Source organism: Phalangium opilio, unplaced genomic scaffold (assembly GCF_054372755.1).
Source record: "Phalangium opilio isolate 3A_F unplaced genomic scaffold, DU_Popi_V2 ptg000232l_1, whole genome shotgun sequence".
Classification (NCBI taxonomy): domain Eukaryota; kingdom Metazoa; phylum Arthropoda; class Arachnida; order Opiliones; family Phalangiidae; genus Phalangium; species Phalangium opilio.
The window spans coordinates 2,201,484-2,219,019 of NW_028324223.1; the positions used below are offsets into that span (position 1 = coordinate 2,201,484).

At 38.0% G+C, this 17,536-nt stretch overlaps 1 protein-coding gene across 2 annotated transcripts; it reads left to right on the forward strand.

Moving 5' to 3' along the window:
• The first annotated feature begins 14,558 nt into the window (after positions 1 to 14,558).
• Positions 14,559 to 17,207, forward strand: LOC149612759 (putative phospholipase B-like 1). 2 transcript variants are annotated; one of them, XM_089858237.1, is made up of 10 exons: positions 14,559 to 14,815; positions 14,905 to 15,148; positions 15,210 to 15,304; positions 15,377 to 15,683; positions 15,865 to 16,022; positions 16,085 to 16,177; positions 16,251 to 16,322; positions 16,410 to 16,562; positions 16,727 to 16,886; positions 16,972 to 17,207. In XM_089858237.1, the coding sequence occupies exons 1-10, from the start codon at positions 14,613 to 14,615 to the stop codon at positions 17,137 to 17,139; spliced, it is 1,653 nt and encodes a 550-aa protein (XP_089714363.1). In that variant the 5' UTR covers positions 14,559 to 14,612; the 3' UTR covers positions 17,140 to 17,207. The 2 variants fall into 2 exon arrangements, with proteins under 2 accessions (XP_089714363.1, XP_089714364.1); XM_089858238.1 differs by lacking the exon at positions 16,251 to 16,322.
• The last annotated feature ends 329 nt before the right edge of the window (positions 17,208 to 17,536 follow it).

Below are 17,536 nucleotides of genomic sequence, written 5' to 3' on the forward strand. Positions count from 1 at the left end.
TCTTTTTGAGACCCACGTGACCCAATCATATGTCGACAATTTGAAGTCTTTGGATTACGTCCGCATTTTTCGTAGCCCTGGTGGTCAGGAATTATTTTCGCGTTTTCCCCATGACCTTTGGGGTCATGGGCCACACACCTTCTCTTTATGAGAGTCGGTAACAATACACTTTTTAAAAATAACATGTTTACAAACTAAATATAGCACTTGAGGTTAACAAAAATAGCATTGGCAAATAGGGTTGACAAACTCCGTTTTCTGGATAATAAAAGGGAATATAAAAGGGGGTAGGCTCCTATGGGCTCTCACTAACTCGAACAGATTCGTTACGCGAGAGAATTGTACAGGTGGGGTGGACGTCATGGCCATTGACGTTCCACTGGGAAAATTTGAATATACCCATCGAATGCAGGTGTGCGACCAGCGCTTTACCTTGCCTTCGAGGGGTTTTCTTAAAGGGAAGATGGAATAATAAGATTTATTCGAGGGAGGGTGAAATAATAAATTTTGTCGTTACAAGGGGTTGGATACGAAACAATTTTATCGTATAAATTTTCCTTTAAAATGTATGTAATCTTTTAAGTATCCAACACCGCGATTCACGCGCACGAGGTGATACACGGAGGGGTCGGATATTTAAAAACGTTACCATATATTAATTCCGTTTAAGTTCATATAATCATTTAAGTATCCAACCCCGTAATTCACGCGCACGAGATGATACACGGAGGGGTTGGATAACTAAGAATTTTACCATATATTAATTCCGTTTAAGTTCATATTATCTTTTAAGTATCCAACCCCGAAATTCACGCGCACGAGATGATCCACGGAGGGGTTGGATAATTAAGAATTTTACCGTATTAATTCCGTTTTAGTTCATATAATCTTTATAAGTATCCAACCCGGCGGTTTTACGCATGTTCGATTCATCCGAGTTAATCGAGTCGTATTAGGGGGGGGAACGTGAATAGCAATAAGGCGTGAAATGAGGCAACGTCTACCTTCCTACGTATTACTCGGGTTAAGTCGAACATGTTGTAAGCTTTTATTTTGGTTAGCGCGTGCAACCCGAGTATGGATAACATTTATCAAAGCTCGGACGCCAGCTGCCAATAAACGGAGTTTGGGGGGGGGGGAGGGGATCTGTTGTCATGGTTACCATCCGGGGTTAGGTTTACAGAGAAGAAGAGCACGGGATAACCCCTTCCCCCCAACGTAACCCGTATGCTTAACTTTCCCGCGCCCTTTTTTATTTAAGAAAGTGCCTCTAACAGCAATAAATAAGGGTATATCTAAGCTTGTTTGTGACTCTATGGGTCTATGGTAAAATTCTTGGAGCTATTACTAAGCGTATTCATACTTCAGGTCAAAGGTCAAGGAAAATTAGAGTAAAAAATCAGAGTAGCGTAAAATGAGATGGCTCCTTAAGAGCCAGTTTTTTTCGCCTCAGGCACGTAAGAAACTCGTCAAATTATACTTTCAAATGAGCTAAGCCAATTAGCGACCGGAATTGGAGGTTGGGTTGAGCGAGTGACGTCGACACAGAAAGAGATGTGTAGTAATGCTAGGCATGATGGGTAAAAAATTACAAAAGCAACAGGTGTCTCTGCATGCGTAATTAACTAAGTTACCAGCTAACAAACTAGAAATAAAATTCCCCATAGGGAAAAAAACCCCAAAAAAACCCTGGTTTTTTTTTCCTTGTGAATTTGGATCTTATATGTTAATGTAATTTTCATTAATTATATACTTGGATTAAATTTAATTCTAATTAACCTATAGGAAAATATAACCAAATTATGATACAGACGTGCCACAGTAAACATTGAGAGGAGATAAATGTAATACGGAGGTTCGTAAACAGGCATTTTATTCGGTAACATGCCCAATTTTACAACCGAAATTATACGATGTTGGCAGCCAATGTTATAAAGCTAGAGAATATAACGTTGTCAAACTGATACGTGTTCCATTAACTTATATAGCGTCATAAGTAAATAATAATTCCATAGAAGTAAGCAATACACTAACCTAGAATGTATTTCTTCTTCCACTATAAAAGCTAAATTCGACTTGGTTTCTAGCTAACTTATAAGACCGAGATATTATTTACTTATGATGGGAATATATATAGTGTTATATTTTACAATTCTCAAAGGAATCCTCAATGTTTATAGATAGTTGGGGGTGATAAAAATTGACCCCTAGGGTCGAATGACCTTAAAAACAAGCGAGGGTTAAAGGTTAGACGTACTACAAAATATCTTTTCTTTCTAATCCTAAGGAGAATACGTTGCCATGGTAACGAAAATAGGATCATCTCGATAAAAAGCTCGAGTAGCACGCGCGCGCCTGAATTAATTTTGGCGGGAAATGTAACTTTTATCGCAGCCTATCAGCTAGCTCGGTTCGCTCGCTCTAGGCGCGAAAAGTCCTATACAATTAAACACGAGACTTTGGTGTCAACAATATCCAAACTCTCGCACGAGCTTTGTTTCTCATTCGGGAATTTTATTCATTTCCTCATGAATATTCTTACCCGGTTTCTGTAACCAGTTGTAACCTTATAAAATTAGCACGTTAAAGAAATGTAGAATTGAATTTTATCTAATAACATAATTGAAGAATTAGAATCAATGTTATGTAATTCCTACATAAACCCACGAATTACATAAGTTACTAATTATTCATGGAGAAACGGCTTTAATTCATGATAATCTCGATAACAGCTCGCGCTGGCAGTCATTTAAGTTGGCGCCAAAATCAGAGGTTAATTTTGATTTTTAGCGCTGTACGCCTTTTGGCTTGGCGCGATAACGAATAAGCTCCCATCCAAGAGGGGGGGGCAGGGGGCGTGGCTTAAAAAGGATCCAGTGAATTCACGCTCCGTTAAAGATTTAAATGGCGCCATTAATGCCTCCGTCTCCGCTTTCCAACCTTATCTTTAGTATTTATTGTTATAATTCTACCTTTTATAATTGCTTAAAAATTAACGCCAAATTAAATTTAATTGCCACTAATTTCTTATCACCACAATTAAAAATAAGAGGATGTCTTTTTCTGTTAAATCACGAATGGGCCGTTGATTTTATGGAAGTAAACTATTTCCATTTAATAAATTAATGAATAAATATGGGACCATTAATTATATTTCCAACGTAACCCGAGCTCTTAACGAACGTTAAACGCGGGCCTGATTTAATTTCATTAGAATTTATCGTCTAAAGTTACCCCTCTTTGTAGATAGGCCCTGAGAAACTAGTGGGCCAATCTTATATACACTGCATTAGGGAACCGGGAACAATTCCGCATTAACAAAACAGGTCTAATTACAATTAATGAATTAAAATAATAATAAAGTCAAAGAAAATATTTTAAGAAAAAATATAATCTTCAAAAATCCTAATATTTATTATTATTCGGAGTCAGTCGTACAAGCAAACATTCAGGGGTTTGAATATACGTGTATTTTCCCATAGCCCCTGTAGAAGTGTTTATCACGCTATACTCCAATGTTCGACACTAAAGTTAACTACCAGGCGACTTCTAAAATAATTATATTTAAAATTTGTTTAAATTGATTTAATTTAATCCAAACCACTGAACTACTAGATAATAAATATAGTCTATCAGCGGCTTGGACAGAAGGGGTCCCATATTAAATATGTTTAAATAATTTCAAGTTAAACCTAGGACCGTATTGTTAGGACAGTCTTCAAAACGAATTTAAAAATACAAGTCCGCGGTCAAGAAGGGGTGGGAAAAACAGGTTAATTACCTTGATAGCCGATGCCATGATATCAGGATCTTTTCAACGTTATATTTATAAAGATTCAGTCATTAATTCGAATCGACTATCACCTCTTTTAACTTTAAATTCAATATTTAAAATAAATATTTGAAAAAACTTTTAAATAATTTCAGCCAAGGCTTAATATTTTGTTGTGTTTTTGTAGCTCGGGGGACACCTGTTGCTTGTTGGCGCGTCACGGACGTTAAACACGCACTTTTTCTCGAGTTTACACGAAAAGTCGACTCTTCCTCCAGGCTAACTCGTGACGTCACTATTCACTAGACTAGACCACGCCCCCCTTAAGGCTTTATGGCTATGGCTATGGCTAAGGGGTCGGTGGTGTCGCGGTCGATCTGAGCAAGCGCATTGCTAGCCATTAGTTTCGGACGCTGCTGAGTAAAGCTTCAAGACTTGAAACGTCGATACTTAAGGCCAGGAATTGAGTCAAGAGCCTGATCCTCCGCTTGGTGTGTGTTTATCTCGTTTACATAATATCATTTGATTTCAATCTTTGTTATTTCAACAAACGATCGTGTTTTATTACACGTTCAAAGTTAATTCGCGTCCTCAATCTTTTTAGGTCAAATTCCATGCAGTAATAGCACCGAGTTTTTATGGGTTTTAACAATTTAAATTAGTTTTGGGAAACCCAATTAAAATTTCAATGATTTCATTAATTAGTGATGATATTTTATTTATTTATTTTATTTATATATTTAATTTTATTATTTATATATTTAATTTTATTATTTATATATTTAATTTTATTATTTATATATTTAATTTTATTATTTATTTATTTAATTTTATTTTTTTATGTATTTATTTATTTTATTTTATTTATTTATTTAATTTATTCATTTAATTTATTTATTTTATTTAATAACTTTGGTTATATTCTTCATAACCTAATTAAATATTCCATGCGTACAGTAATGGCTCCGATTTTCATCAACAGAGTCTTAACAATAAGGTCAAATTAAGTAATTCGTTAAAAGTTGTAATTAATTATTCTATACCGATTTAAATTACGAGGATATGTGATAAAATAAATCAACCCCATAACTTAAACCAACCGAAAGTGAAATAAATTTACGGCATTGGAAGCAAGCTGTTATATACGTCATCAGTTTCATTCCATCAAAGCTGCCTTTTGAAAAGTTAAGGGATGATATAGACATATATTTGGCGGGAAAAGCGAAAGGCAAGGCGCGCGTGCTGTGCTGCACGAGCGCGACTTTAATAGAATTCCTGAATAGGGGGGGGGGAGAATTAAGTTGCGCGTGCGCTAACACCCCCCCCCTTTCCACGTCCACGCGCGTGATCCTAAATCCAGGATAGACCCTTTTCCCCTAAACCTCGCGCACCATCCTTAACCGCCCTCGTTCATTTCGGGAATGACGACTTATTAAAAGCTTTTGTTCTTAAACCGAAATAGCCGGGGTTAGGTCAGTCCGGCAGCTCGAGCTCTCAATTCACGCGCCATCGAATTTTCCCGCGTTTTCTAGTCTAAAGAAAGAAGTATACGCAAAGTAAAGAAAGACGTTTCCAGTCAGAAATAAAGTCAATTTATCTTGACAGTAGACTCGAGGTTGGAAAAGCCACTGAGCGTGAATGGTTGGTTATTGCCAAGTTATATCGTGTGAAAGCAACGAATTTAACCGCACCGAAAATTCTAAGGCTCGTGCAGCCTTTTAAGGTTTAGTGTCAAGATAAAATGTAAAGACCCCCATTTTTTCGCTAGCGTAAAATATTATGCAAAACTAAAAATTTTCCCGCCAAAGTTGTATTTTTGGATACAGGCGGCGAGAAGGGCATACGCACGAGCACCACAAATATTTGCATATATTAAGGAAAAATATGGAAATTGTAAAAAGCCCCGGGTCTCTCTCCCCCCCCCCGCTTCTTATAATATAGTTTCGAGGGTCCTTTCCGCTCCACAGCTTAAGTTAACATTGATTAAAATTTATACCATCTTTCTTGGACCAATATGTCAGTTTTTTTTAAAAGAGTTAAAGTTTGGGACAAAGGCCTTAGGAGCCCATTTGAACGTTATTTTTAGATAAGCCACCAACTTGAGCAGTTTCAAAGCCTACTTGACCTTTACCACTACGAGTTGAGTTTCAAAGCCATCTAGATCACCTTTTACAAGTTTCAAAGCCTACTTGACCTTTACCACTACGAGTTGAGTTTCAAAGCCATCTAGATCACCTTTTACAAGTTTCAAAGCCACCATGACCTTTTCCACCACTAGCTGACCTCGAACAAGTTGCGTTTAAAAGCCACCAACACCTTGAACACCTTTTATAAATTTCAAAGCCTCCTTGACCTTTGCCCCCACGAGTTGAGTTTCAAAGCCACCTTGAGCATCTTTTATAAATTTCATAGCCTCCTTGACCTTTGCCACTAAAAAATGACCACTACGAGTTGCGTTTCAAAAGCACCAGCACCTTAAGCGACTCGTTTAAATACGATTTTGAAAGCCCCATTGACCTTTCGCACGTACCGCCCAAAGCCAACCCACGAGTTGACCTCTGACGAGAAATTCAAATTGTATAATTGACGAGACGCAGGCAGGCTGCAGGGAGATAGGGATGGGATACACTATAGCTCGTTATTAAAACGGATACTCTGCGAATTGGTTAACCGGAAAGCGAGCCCAATCAAGCAGTCAAATCCATCCAACTCCCTCGAATCCTTTAATTCCGCGCATGCGCACACAGTCCCCCTTTTTGGACTCACTCAATTCCTTAACTTCAAACTATACACAGCGAAATAAAACAAAACAAAGAAGAACAGTACATCGTAACTTGACTCTAAAACCGTCCTGGCTAGTCAATTGTCTAGAACCCTAATTGCACTGTCAAGTTAAATGAGCGTAGCTTGATTATACTTTGTTTAAATTAATCGCTAACGAGGTCTTTAAGCAATTAAGAAGGATCGAGGGGGCTTTTTCCCACACAGACTCCATAGAGATGGTATAGCTAGCGGAACTCTACAGGACTGTCGTTACTATAGACGAGTAAACAGAGCCAAGGCTTAGGAAACTTTATATACAATTTAAATGGGTTTATATAAGCTGAAGGCAAACTCCGTAGAATGTGCATTGCCAATGGTTTTGGGCCTTTTAGAGTACGCCGTTCTCTTAAACGATATAAAGACGTCACGATAAAGTCACGTGGTATTCCTGAGATTTGTCACGCGACGTTTTAAAATTTTTCTTTATTTCAATTTGTAGACCTTAGATAGGTCTATTTTCAAGGCTTTGAAAGATAATGGATTATTCATGGAGTTTTAAACGTTTATATATAATATCAGAAGTATATAATACTTCTCTTCGAGAGAAGTGTACTGCACAAAGCGGGGTAAGTGTAACGTCACTCTTCCCAACATCAGATCATTCGGAGCAAGGTTACTAAACCGAATCACATACGCGATAAATAGTTCCCTCGTCACTACTCTATAAGCGCTTAACTATTTGGCAAGACGTGCTTGTGGATTTTGTCCCACGTCATGACGAGGTTTGTGGGATGATTGCTGGGAATTTAGTACCAAACAATTATAGAATTCACCCTAGCACGGTGCGATGCCCATCTGAAGTTTGATGAGCGGAAAAGCAAAGAAAAAGGGTGAGGGGCCTGGGAAGAATGACGTTACATAACTAAAGTATGAAGAGGATACAGAGTGGCATCCTTCTTCTATTATCCCCTTCTGATAATATATAATTTTCATTAAATCAATTAAAATTCCGTTACAAATTTAGGTGATCAATAAACATTTGGGTGGGCATATAAATATAAATTACAAATTATGATTAGCCTTAATTAAAAATTAAAATACGCCATGAAATTGGGTATGGGTCCTAGGTTTCATTTCATTTCACCATTCCGGTGTCCGTTCTATTATTACTCGAAGCTTGAATCTCTTCTTGATTCTTTAGAAATTATAATCTTAAATTGAATCTCGAATATCTGAACCTCTAGTCTCTTTTACATTGCCAACAAAGGGAACCAATTCAATAGATCCCCCCTCCCTCAAAACCGGGATGGGGGAAAGGGTTAAATTTGATTATCTTTCTGCCCCCCTCCATCCTTTAATTCAACCATGAGCCATTCTATTCTTTGTGTACAGTATACAATCAATGTCACATCTATTCAGGACCCATGCACGCTTTATAAAACAATATTGGTCTTGTGTAAATAAGCAAGACCTTGTTAATCCATTGGAGAGGACCTTTATGAATTAACATTTTGCTTAATTACTCGGACCCTGATTAATGTAATCCTCAAGTATTTGGTATCGTTGGAAAGCTAAGAAATAGGACTATAACATATTCAAAGGACATCCCCGTATCTCTTATAGAACCAGAGTTATGAGCGTCCAAAGTGGTGCCTAAATAAAGCCATGTTAACTCTATGGAGAGGATGTTTATGAATTAACATTTCACATATTTTCCCTGACTCTTTTACAGACACATGTATTAAATCATAAATGTTCGGTGAACACATCGACCTCTAAGAATAAATAAAAAAACCCGAAATTTTAATAGGTTATTCGCGTGACGAAGTTCAACATTAAAAACAAAACTATAATATCGGAGAAAGCCCTTTTCGCAGCTTGGTATATAGTGAAAACCATCAGTACATGTTTATACAGTGTTAAAACGATGCACGAGCCATTAAAAGCGCGGGAAATGATTTGCCGGCCCACGTGAATGCAATTGGCGCGCGCGGGAACAATTTTGGAAACAATGAATTGGCGCGAGCTTCATTTGCGCGCGCTTTGCCACGTGCTTTTAAACCATTATCCATTCAATATAACTTTCATCAAGTAGTATATAGATATAAAGGCGCGGTAGCAGCAATTTTTGGCGCAAAAATGAAACAGTTGATGGCACTGGATTTAAAACTATTAACTGCGTACACGCTCTAGAAATTTCCCGCGCCATTTTGTCTTCCATTAGAACTTATACAGGGTTCATACAACTTTTGGAAAACAAATTTCCCTGCATTTCCAGGTTTTCCCCATATACTTCCCTGAGTTTTCATGGTTTTTACCCCTATATGGAGTATCCTATGGAGCAAATGTTAACGAAGGAGGGGGCAAATTGGACTATAACATACTCAAAGGACATCTCCGTATCTCTAGTACTGTACAACCAGAGTTATAAGCCTCCAAAGTTGGGTGTAATGTTATTCCTATGAAGGGTACGTTCATGAACATTTTGCTTAATTACTCGGCCCTTGTTTGACGCAAATTTCCCTGAATTTTACTAAAAATTCCAAATTTCCATGAGGTTTTTGTCAACTATTTATTTCCCTGATTTTTCCAGGTTTTCCCTGTTTTCCAGGTTTGTATGAACCCTGTTATAACCTTAACTACTTTGTAATACACTCTCTCACTCACTCAATCTGATGTTCCGAAATGATGCTGGTACATGTATAGCAGGCCAAATTGAAACGTTTCCCAGGTCAAGATGTATGTATGTACCTAAGTCTATAATAAGAGCCCAAATAAGTTAATGTAGGCCTATAGAATTTTACTTTATCCATCCATTTGGAAGAAATGAATATATGGGGTTGGCTATTCATAATGTAAGATTAAAATACCAGAGTATAGGTAGAAACTCCTTCGGCCGAGAGAACTCTGCCCAATTAGCCTTAATGGAAATTCCCCCCCCCCTCATAATGGACACCACTCCCCCCTTTCCCGTTCTCTTCCATCGTTTATATTACACCCCTAAACGCAAAATAGGCCATTTCAATCCAAACTTTGCTCACCCTTGAACAGAGCCTTTAATATAAACGCAAAGGCGGTAAATAATATTATCAGGTGTCAAGCTATAGATTTGCATGGAAAGGCGCCATTTTATAATAATAATATTCACAGTAGATTCGATTTCATCGCCTATAATATGGACGGTTTTAATCTAAAATATGAGTATCGCTTGATGCAACCTTTATTAATACATTTTAAAAGCGCAATACGTTATATTATAATCGCGTAAAGTGGAATAGCTCGTGAATTGAATGAGGGTTGCCTATACCGGCTCTGATATGCGCGTGCTGCTGTACATCCCTCGTGCGTGGTTACCATGACAACGAAATTATATTAAAATGATAGCGCGAGCTTCTTTTTTGACAAGCGAATTTCACGCGGGAAAATGCTTCAATATATATATCTTCGTGGCACGTGCACCCTCATTTTTTTTATTCCCGCCAAATTTATCCACTCAGCGCGTGTCATCGTATAGCCGGGCGGGAAATGGCGCGTGCCCTTTTGCTTTAGCTCTTTTTTTTTAAATTTTTTAATTTAGTTTCCCGCATAAAGATTAAGAGAAAGGGTTTTTGAGGATGTTACGGGTCTCGTAATCATTTTATTTGGTAATTTCGCTTCAATTGCCGAGTCCCTCTTTTGTCCGCTTTTATTGTCGACTTCCTTGCTTCTTTAAAGGAGTACATTTTTATCTAGTTTTTCCTTTGTTTCGAGGGTAGCCTTTTTTGTTAAGCCTTGTCATTCGAACAATGTCTCTTTTCTTTTTTTAAATAAATTTTAACTACATTGGGGACGTTAACTTTTACCTCTTTATTTATATTATATTTTAAGCACGATTTTAATTTTAATTCTTTACGCGTGTTTAAATAAAACATCTAGCGTCCGTCCGTCCGTTAATTAAATATAAATAATAGGTATAATTACGCGTAACCATAGCAACCAAAAACCGCCACAATTTTTAACATATACAACCCCCTATAATTTTGAAACTAAACCCGTACACTAGAAATATATTTTAGTAGGTGTCAAATGCGGGTGGGAATTGTGTTTTGTGTAGTTCTAGTTCTACATACAGTACAATCGATGGTAGTGGCAGTGTTACGCCTTTAAACATATAAATTTAGTACCAGTAAACATCGTAAAGCGCCACTAAGCCTTTCCTTTGATGCCAGTGTTAGTTGTCAGTGTGATACGGGTTATAAATGCGATGTTCCCCTATTTACCACTGCTGTCAAATGATATTGTCATAGTTACGTACCCTTATGTATGCGCTTGGGAAATGGATCTTCCGACAGCTCATCATTTATTTGCTTTTCTCACAAAAAAAAAAACCAAAAAAACCAGAAATTTAAAAAAAATAAAAATGTAAAAAATGGTTTTTGAAGCTGGTAAACTTTAATATTGTCCGCAGCTGAAGGGAACATCGCTTAAGTTTGGAACTTTACTGTAAAAATGTCCCCTTTTTTATTTATTATTCAAACTTGTTCTTTTTATCCCTTGTTTTTTTGGTGTTTTTATTATTTTTTTAAATAATTAATGATATACAACCTTTGACAGACGCTAACTTAAAAACTCTTGTTTTAACACGTTTTTCTATAGTGGTTTAGGCCCTTTCCAAGACTGTAATCAAAGAGGGTCTAAAAAAATAATAACCCAAGCCTCAACCCCAACCAAACTTATATCTAACCTGTTTCAAATTTAGAAAGGTGGAGAAGAATAAAACCGGTTTTTTCTAACGGTGTTTATTATCCAAGTTTAGAATATATGTTCTTTGTAATTGGTAGTATTTAGTATCATTGCAAAGGGGAGAAATAGGGCCATAACATACTCGAAGGACTTAGCAGTATTTCAGAGATATTTCACTCTCCCTTTAAATAGATCCATATGAGAAAGTTAAGCTTCTCTTGGTGTATCTGTTCCCCCCCCCCCTTTAAGCAGTTCTACGCTAGTCAGTATTGGCGGGAGAAGGATGGGTAGGAGATGGGGGTGGGGGGCAGATGCCCCACAAACTCTGGATTTAAGGGATATAACAAGTTCCGCTTTTCCTATATAACATTTGGACAAGAGCTTTCCCCCCCTTGCTCCATACGTTCTAACACCGTTAATACAGTGAAAGGATACGGTTTAGGGTTAAGGTATTGGCGCATTTAAGATAGGTTAGGCCTTGGTTTCATTAACGTGTAAAGGTCAAACGTATTTTAGGGTCATTTCGTTTGGGAAGCCCCGTCCAATCTCTAAGTTTTACTTGGAATTGGTTTTGATAATACTCGTTTATTTTGCTCTATAGCGGATCCGATAAGTTTTTTAGGCAAGCAAGCTTAGGATACAAATCAGAAACCCATCATTTAGAAGTAGGGTATAGTATTATGCACCTACAATATAGTAGGTTTCCTCTACACTGGCAAAAATTCTACTGACTTAGAATTGAATTGGTGAAATGAAACTGAAATTTTCTTAAAAATATTTTTGCAGTCTTTTGCAAATTATGGCTAAAATTCTAATGACGTAGAATTGAATTGAACTAAAGTTTTTTGTTAAATATATTAGTAGTATTTTAAGTTAAGCGATAATGGAAAAACTACTAACTTAGATTAAAAGGATAATATTACCTTATGTTATGGACTACGACTGATTGAAGTGTTTGACTTATCCCTTATCAGGTGTTAGGATCTTATCAGGGGGATATAAATCATGCTGTCTAAAATACACTGATTTCGAAATTGCGATTTCAAAGTTACGGGTCTACCTCCAAATAGTAATTAGCTATAATTAAGACTAACTCACCTTATAATACCTTTAATTCAAGGTGATACCAAATTACGGCGATTCGTTAACGGCAATCCAAAAATGAAATTGCAGTTGCAATTGCAGTTTTATTTTCGTTTAAATAACAAAACAAAAATTTTTCCCTGACGCGAACCAAAATGCAATCGCGATATAAAAATAAATACAACAGCAACAACCGAATAATTATCACAAAAATCACAAAACCAAAAACAAAGGGATTAAATTTAGTAAAACTGACTGATATTAATCAGTCAGGCACTGCGAAACTGGCGCCTAAAATAATCCGGCATCTTTTGTTGTCGCGTTTGCGATTGTAGAAGGATGTTGCCCGTTTGCATTTGGCGTTTCACGCTCATTATTAGGCGAGCGCAACAAAAAAGCAGAACACTGGTCGGGGTCTGATGTTGCCGGGGGGCCTGGCGATTATTATTGAAAACTGCTGGGACCACTGGTCAGCTAGGTATATAGTTTAGAAAGCGAAAGGCGCGGACGCGGCGGAGCTCTATAACGCGTGACCCTCGTGTATCGGGACTCTTTTCAACTCTGCAAGCAAGCCCAAGCGACCAACCCCTGAGAAAATTTCCTCTCTCTCTCTCTCACTCACTATGTCCGGGCTTTGCTCTGCTCGGACGAGGCTCACTTCGTTGCATTCCCCCCTCTCTTATTACAACACTGAGTTGAAGTCGTTAGTCCTTGGTTTGTTTTATTTTGTTTTCATCTTGGTATCTTGTGTACAGGGTGTTCAATTTCAATTCTAAAGAGCTCCTTGGGTAATTATTGAACCGAAGTTCACGCAGTGGGATATGCATGGTTCTTCTATAGAGTGCTACTGAGAGGGGAGGAACTACTGGGACGTAGACAACGCGTGACGTCAATATTGGTAGTCTAAATTGTAGGACCTGAGCTGAGTCTAAATCAATCCTTTACTTATGGCTTATTTCAGTTTTAATTTTTTTTACAAACTTTTCAAAATTTGCGCACAATAATAACAAAGCTTATATTACACATCGTAACTCTGGTTATATTAGAGATACGGGGATGTCCTTTGAGTATGTTATAGTCCAATTTATCCCCCATCCAACCATACTAAAAACTTGGGGCTACGACAAACTGGGGCCGAGCAATTAAGCGATATGTCCAAAAACATGCCATAGGAATAGCATCACCACCCAACTTTGGAGGCTCATAACTCAGGTTCTACCAGAGATACGGGGATGTCCTTTGAGTATGTTATAGTCCAATTTGCCCCCCACCCAACCATACTAAGAACTTAGGGCTACGACAAACGGGGGCCAAGTAATTAAGCAAAACGTAAACAAACAACCCCCCTCCATAGGAATAGCGTTACACTAAACTTTGGAGGCTCGTAACTCTGGAAACTGGAGGGAAGTATGTGGGGAAAAACCTGGGAATCTCAGGGAAATTTGTTTTCCAAAAGTTGTATGAACCCTGGTTAAAAGTTCAAGAGATTTGAAATAGTATTTTCTGAATTAGAAGGAATTATTACTGTCCGAGAAACGTGTTTCCTCCTACCAATGATAGAAGAGTATGTTAAAAGCTGCATGGTGGCTTCGATTTTTCGACCGATAATACAAGATATAATTCTTTGAACACCGCGAGCATCTTAGGTACGACGAGTCGCGTCATCTAGGGGGCTATGGTTGCACCTAACATTTTTTTCAAGTCTCAATTGTTTTTTGACTATAGATCAAAGGGAACCGAATAATTGGCATAAATACATATAGATATATACGGTTTGAAAGTGAACTTTGCATCGAGTATACTACATAAGCCATTCCCTTTGACCCCTAACCCCAATTTGATTTTGGTCTACTACGTCTATTTTCTCAAGAAAAACTTTGCCATTATTAAATGGTCGAATTAAATTAATTATTTTATATTAAATTGTACACCCAAAATTATAAGTAATTAGTAGTCTATGAGAAACTAACAGGATTCTTATTGGGGGGCTTTACACGTGGCTTGTAGCTAAAGGTCGTAAAAGGTCATTCATATAAAGACGCAAGAAAAGCAAATAAATAATTATAAACACGATTTGGATCAGTGCATTCTTTGCAAAAATAAATCTTACGCATCAAAATGTAAATGGCTTGTAATGTCTTTGGTTTCATAAACTAATACACAAAGTTAAGATAATGATTATCAATACTAGAAAACGCTTATGATTATCTAGATCGCCAGCTCATTCCTCTTAAAAACATCTTAAAGGCGCGACGCGTTTCAAGTAGGCAAGATGCTCAGCCACAATTGGCATCGTAACGTTATTGTACCCTTCCTCTTGGCGCTAAGTACCACAACCGTGGTCTTAGCTCAAGTACAGAAGGGATACGTCTACTTTAACCAAGACGATGGTTTCGTTTTTCAAACTAGAAAAATTAATGGTCCGCAAAAACCAGTCGCTTGGGGTCAATTTGAAGATAAAATCAATACAACTGGGTAAGGTTTCTTATAGTTTACAAGTACTTTGGGTGTCCGTTAATATTAATTACTTTGTGGTCATCCTACATGACCTTGGTAATTCGCAGATGGTCGTACTTGGAGTTAACGACCAACCCGAATTTCGGGGACGCTGACCAGGCGTACGCCGCGGGTTTACTGGAAGGTCAACTGACCAGGCGATTAATTCATTACCGACTACTAAATGAAGTGGATGGTTATTGTAAAGGACGTGAAGATTATTGCAAAACCTTGGAAGTTTTTATGCGAGAAAATATGGATTACATGAAGAGGAATATTGCCCAAAAGTCAAATGAACCTTACTGGTATCAGGTACTTCAGCAGTGGACATTCAAGTACTTTAGAATATGATATAAGGTAGTTACATCTATAGGTTTCCCTAATTCTTGCGCAAGCTACTGGTATTGACGATGGTGTTAACAACGTCTCAGGGACCCCGAGACCAGAGTCCGAAGTTACGGGCTCAATGTAAGCCTAATTATAGCATTACTTAATTGTTAATGAGCATTGCATACTAATTTGTCAATCCCGGGTATGCAGGTTCATGAACCTATTTGGGGATCTTTACGATTTGGAACTAGGGTTGAGTGAGAACCCGCGGATGGTGATAGGCAGTGGCTCATGTTCGGCTTTAATCAAAGTCCTAGCCAACAACAGCGACATTTACTTTGCCCATGACACGTGGAGTCAATACAAGACCATGTTAAGGGTCAACAAGAAATACACGCTTAATTTTAAAACGCACCAGGGAAGTACCGAGATAATCCCAGGTCGAACAGTGGCCTTTTCCACCTATCCCGCTGGAATATTCTCTGGGGATGACTTCTACTTGATTTCCTCGGGATTGGTAAGTAATTTAAGGGACATGAAGGCTAGGCTACCTGGAGGACAAAAGTAGACGGGGCTCTGCCCTCAAGGTAGCCAAGTGTCCGGATGTAAATGGTTCACGTGAATCCTCCATGTGTATAAACTACCTAACTTAACCGGGGGTCCGGGGCGAGATTGTAATAACCTTCCATGACCTTCAGGCTGTAACCGAGACCACTAATTCCAATAACAACATGACATTGGCCAAGCAAATTAACCCTAACACCGTTTATGATTGGATTCGTAATGTGGTTGCTAACAGATTGGCCCGAAATGGACGCGAATGGACTAGACTCTTCAAAATTCATAACAGCGGAACGTAAGTCATGGAAATTCATGGACCAGACATTCAGAAAACCCCAATTAACTTAATTATTTAAGGTACAATAACCAATTCATGATTTTGGACTACAAGCTATTTAAACCGGGCAGACCTTTGACTAATGGCTTACTATGGATTGCGGAGCAAATGCCGTAAGAAAAATTAATTAACCAGCCCGCTAATGAGCGTTGCTAATTAATTAATTAATGACGTCACCTACTTCAGGGGCTACATGATAACAGCGGACGTGACGCGCGTTTTAAAGTCGCAATCTTATTGGCCGAGTTACAACACTCCGTAATTATATAATTAATTATTCATTTCTGAGTTCAGTTCAATTCAATTCAGTTCAGTTCAATATAAATGAATTGCTTTCCGAAATAGATATTTTAAACAGATCTACAATGTCAGTGGATTTCCTGATATGGCTAGAAAATACGGGGACTATTTTACGTATGAACGAACGCCAAGGGCACTGATCTTCAAAAGAGAACAGAGTTCAATTGTCGACTTGGAATCAATGACCCGAGTCATGAGGTGGGTTCTCGCGCTTTCGTTTGACCCTAGTTGACCCCAATTGAACCTCACCATGAACTGTCCTAAACCAATTCTAACCTGACCTAAAACTGATGTGGGTCGGGGGTGGGAGGTATTAATTTGAGGTCAAACCCAGCTTGACCTATTTACTAATGCGGTTACAGGTTCAACAACTACACGACTGACCCCTTATCCAGATGCAACTGTACCCCACCCTACAGCGCGCAGAATGCCATCGCATCACGTGGCGATTTAAATGACCCCAATGGAGTATACCCCTTTGGTGCTTTAGGTCATAGGTCACACGGAGCTACCGATATGAAGGTTAACTATATAACCAAGTCTTAATTTCTTTGCAAATCTAGCCTACTTATTAAACACATTTCTTTCAATACATTTATATATATAGTTAACCAACTATAACATGTTCAAAAAATACCAATTCGTGGCTATAAGTGGACCAACAGATCAAGGCTTACCTCCTTTCCGATGGAGTACTTCCGGTTTGAGTGACTCGCATTTTGGACATCCCGATTTGTTCAATTTCAAACCCGTTGTTCATCGATGGAATCAATAAAACTGAAACAATAAACTTAATTGTAACTCAATGTTCAATAAAGATTTCACAAAGATATTAAAATTAAACGTGAATCAAGAATAAGTATACTGTAGCAGACGACAGACTAAATTCTTCCCGCTAATCCCCCCCCCCCTTTCCAAGGAATCCCGAGATAAGCTAAGCCTAACTTCCGGCCGGCGATGGGTGAATAAGGTGGATTCAATTTGTTTTAAGGTTCTTTCATTTCAAAGGACTTAATTAGTTCAATACACGTGTAATTAAAAGTAATCTTACCATAAGACACAATCTTCAGTTACAAAATCAAACGACATTTTAATTAAACAAAGGCCTAAAACGTTTTAACTTTAACTACAGAGGTACAACGCACAGCTACTCACGCCGGGATCCAGAATTG

Coding starts and splice junctions, on each gene's coding strand:
- LOC149612759 (XM_089858237.1), top strand. CDS start 14,613: ATGCTCAGCCACAATTGGCATCGTAACGTTATTGTACCCTTCCTCTTG. Junction 15,149..15,209: donor ATGAACCTTACTGGTATCAG/GTACTTCAGCAG, acceptor TTACATCTATAG/GTTTCCCTAATTCTTGCGCA. Junction 16,563..16,726: donor TCAATGACCCGAGTCATGAG/GTGGGTTCTCGC, acceptor ATGCGGTTACAG/GTTCAACAACTACACGACTG.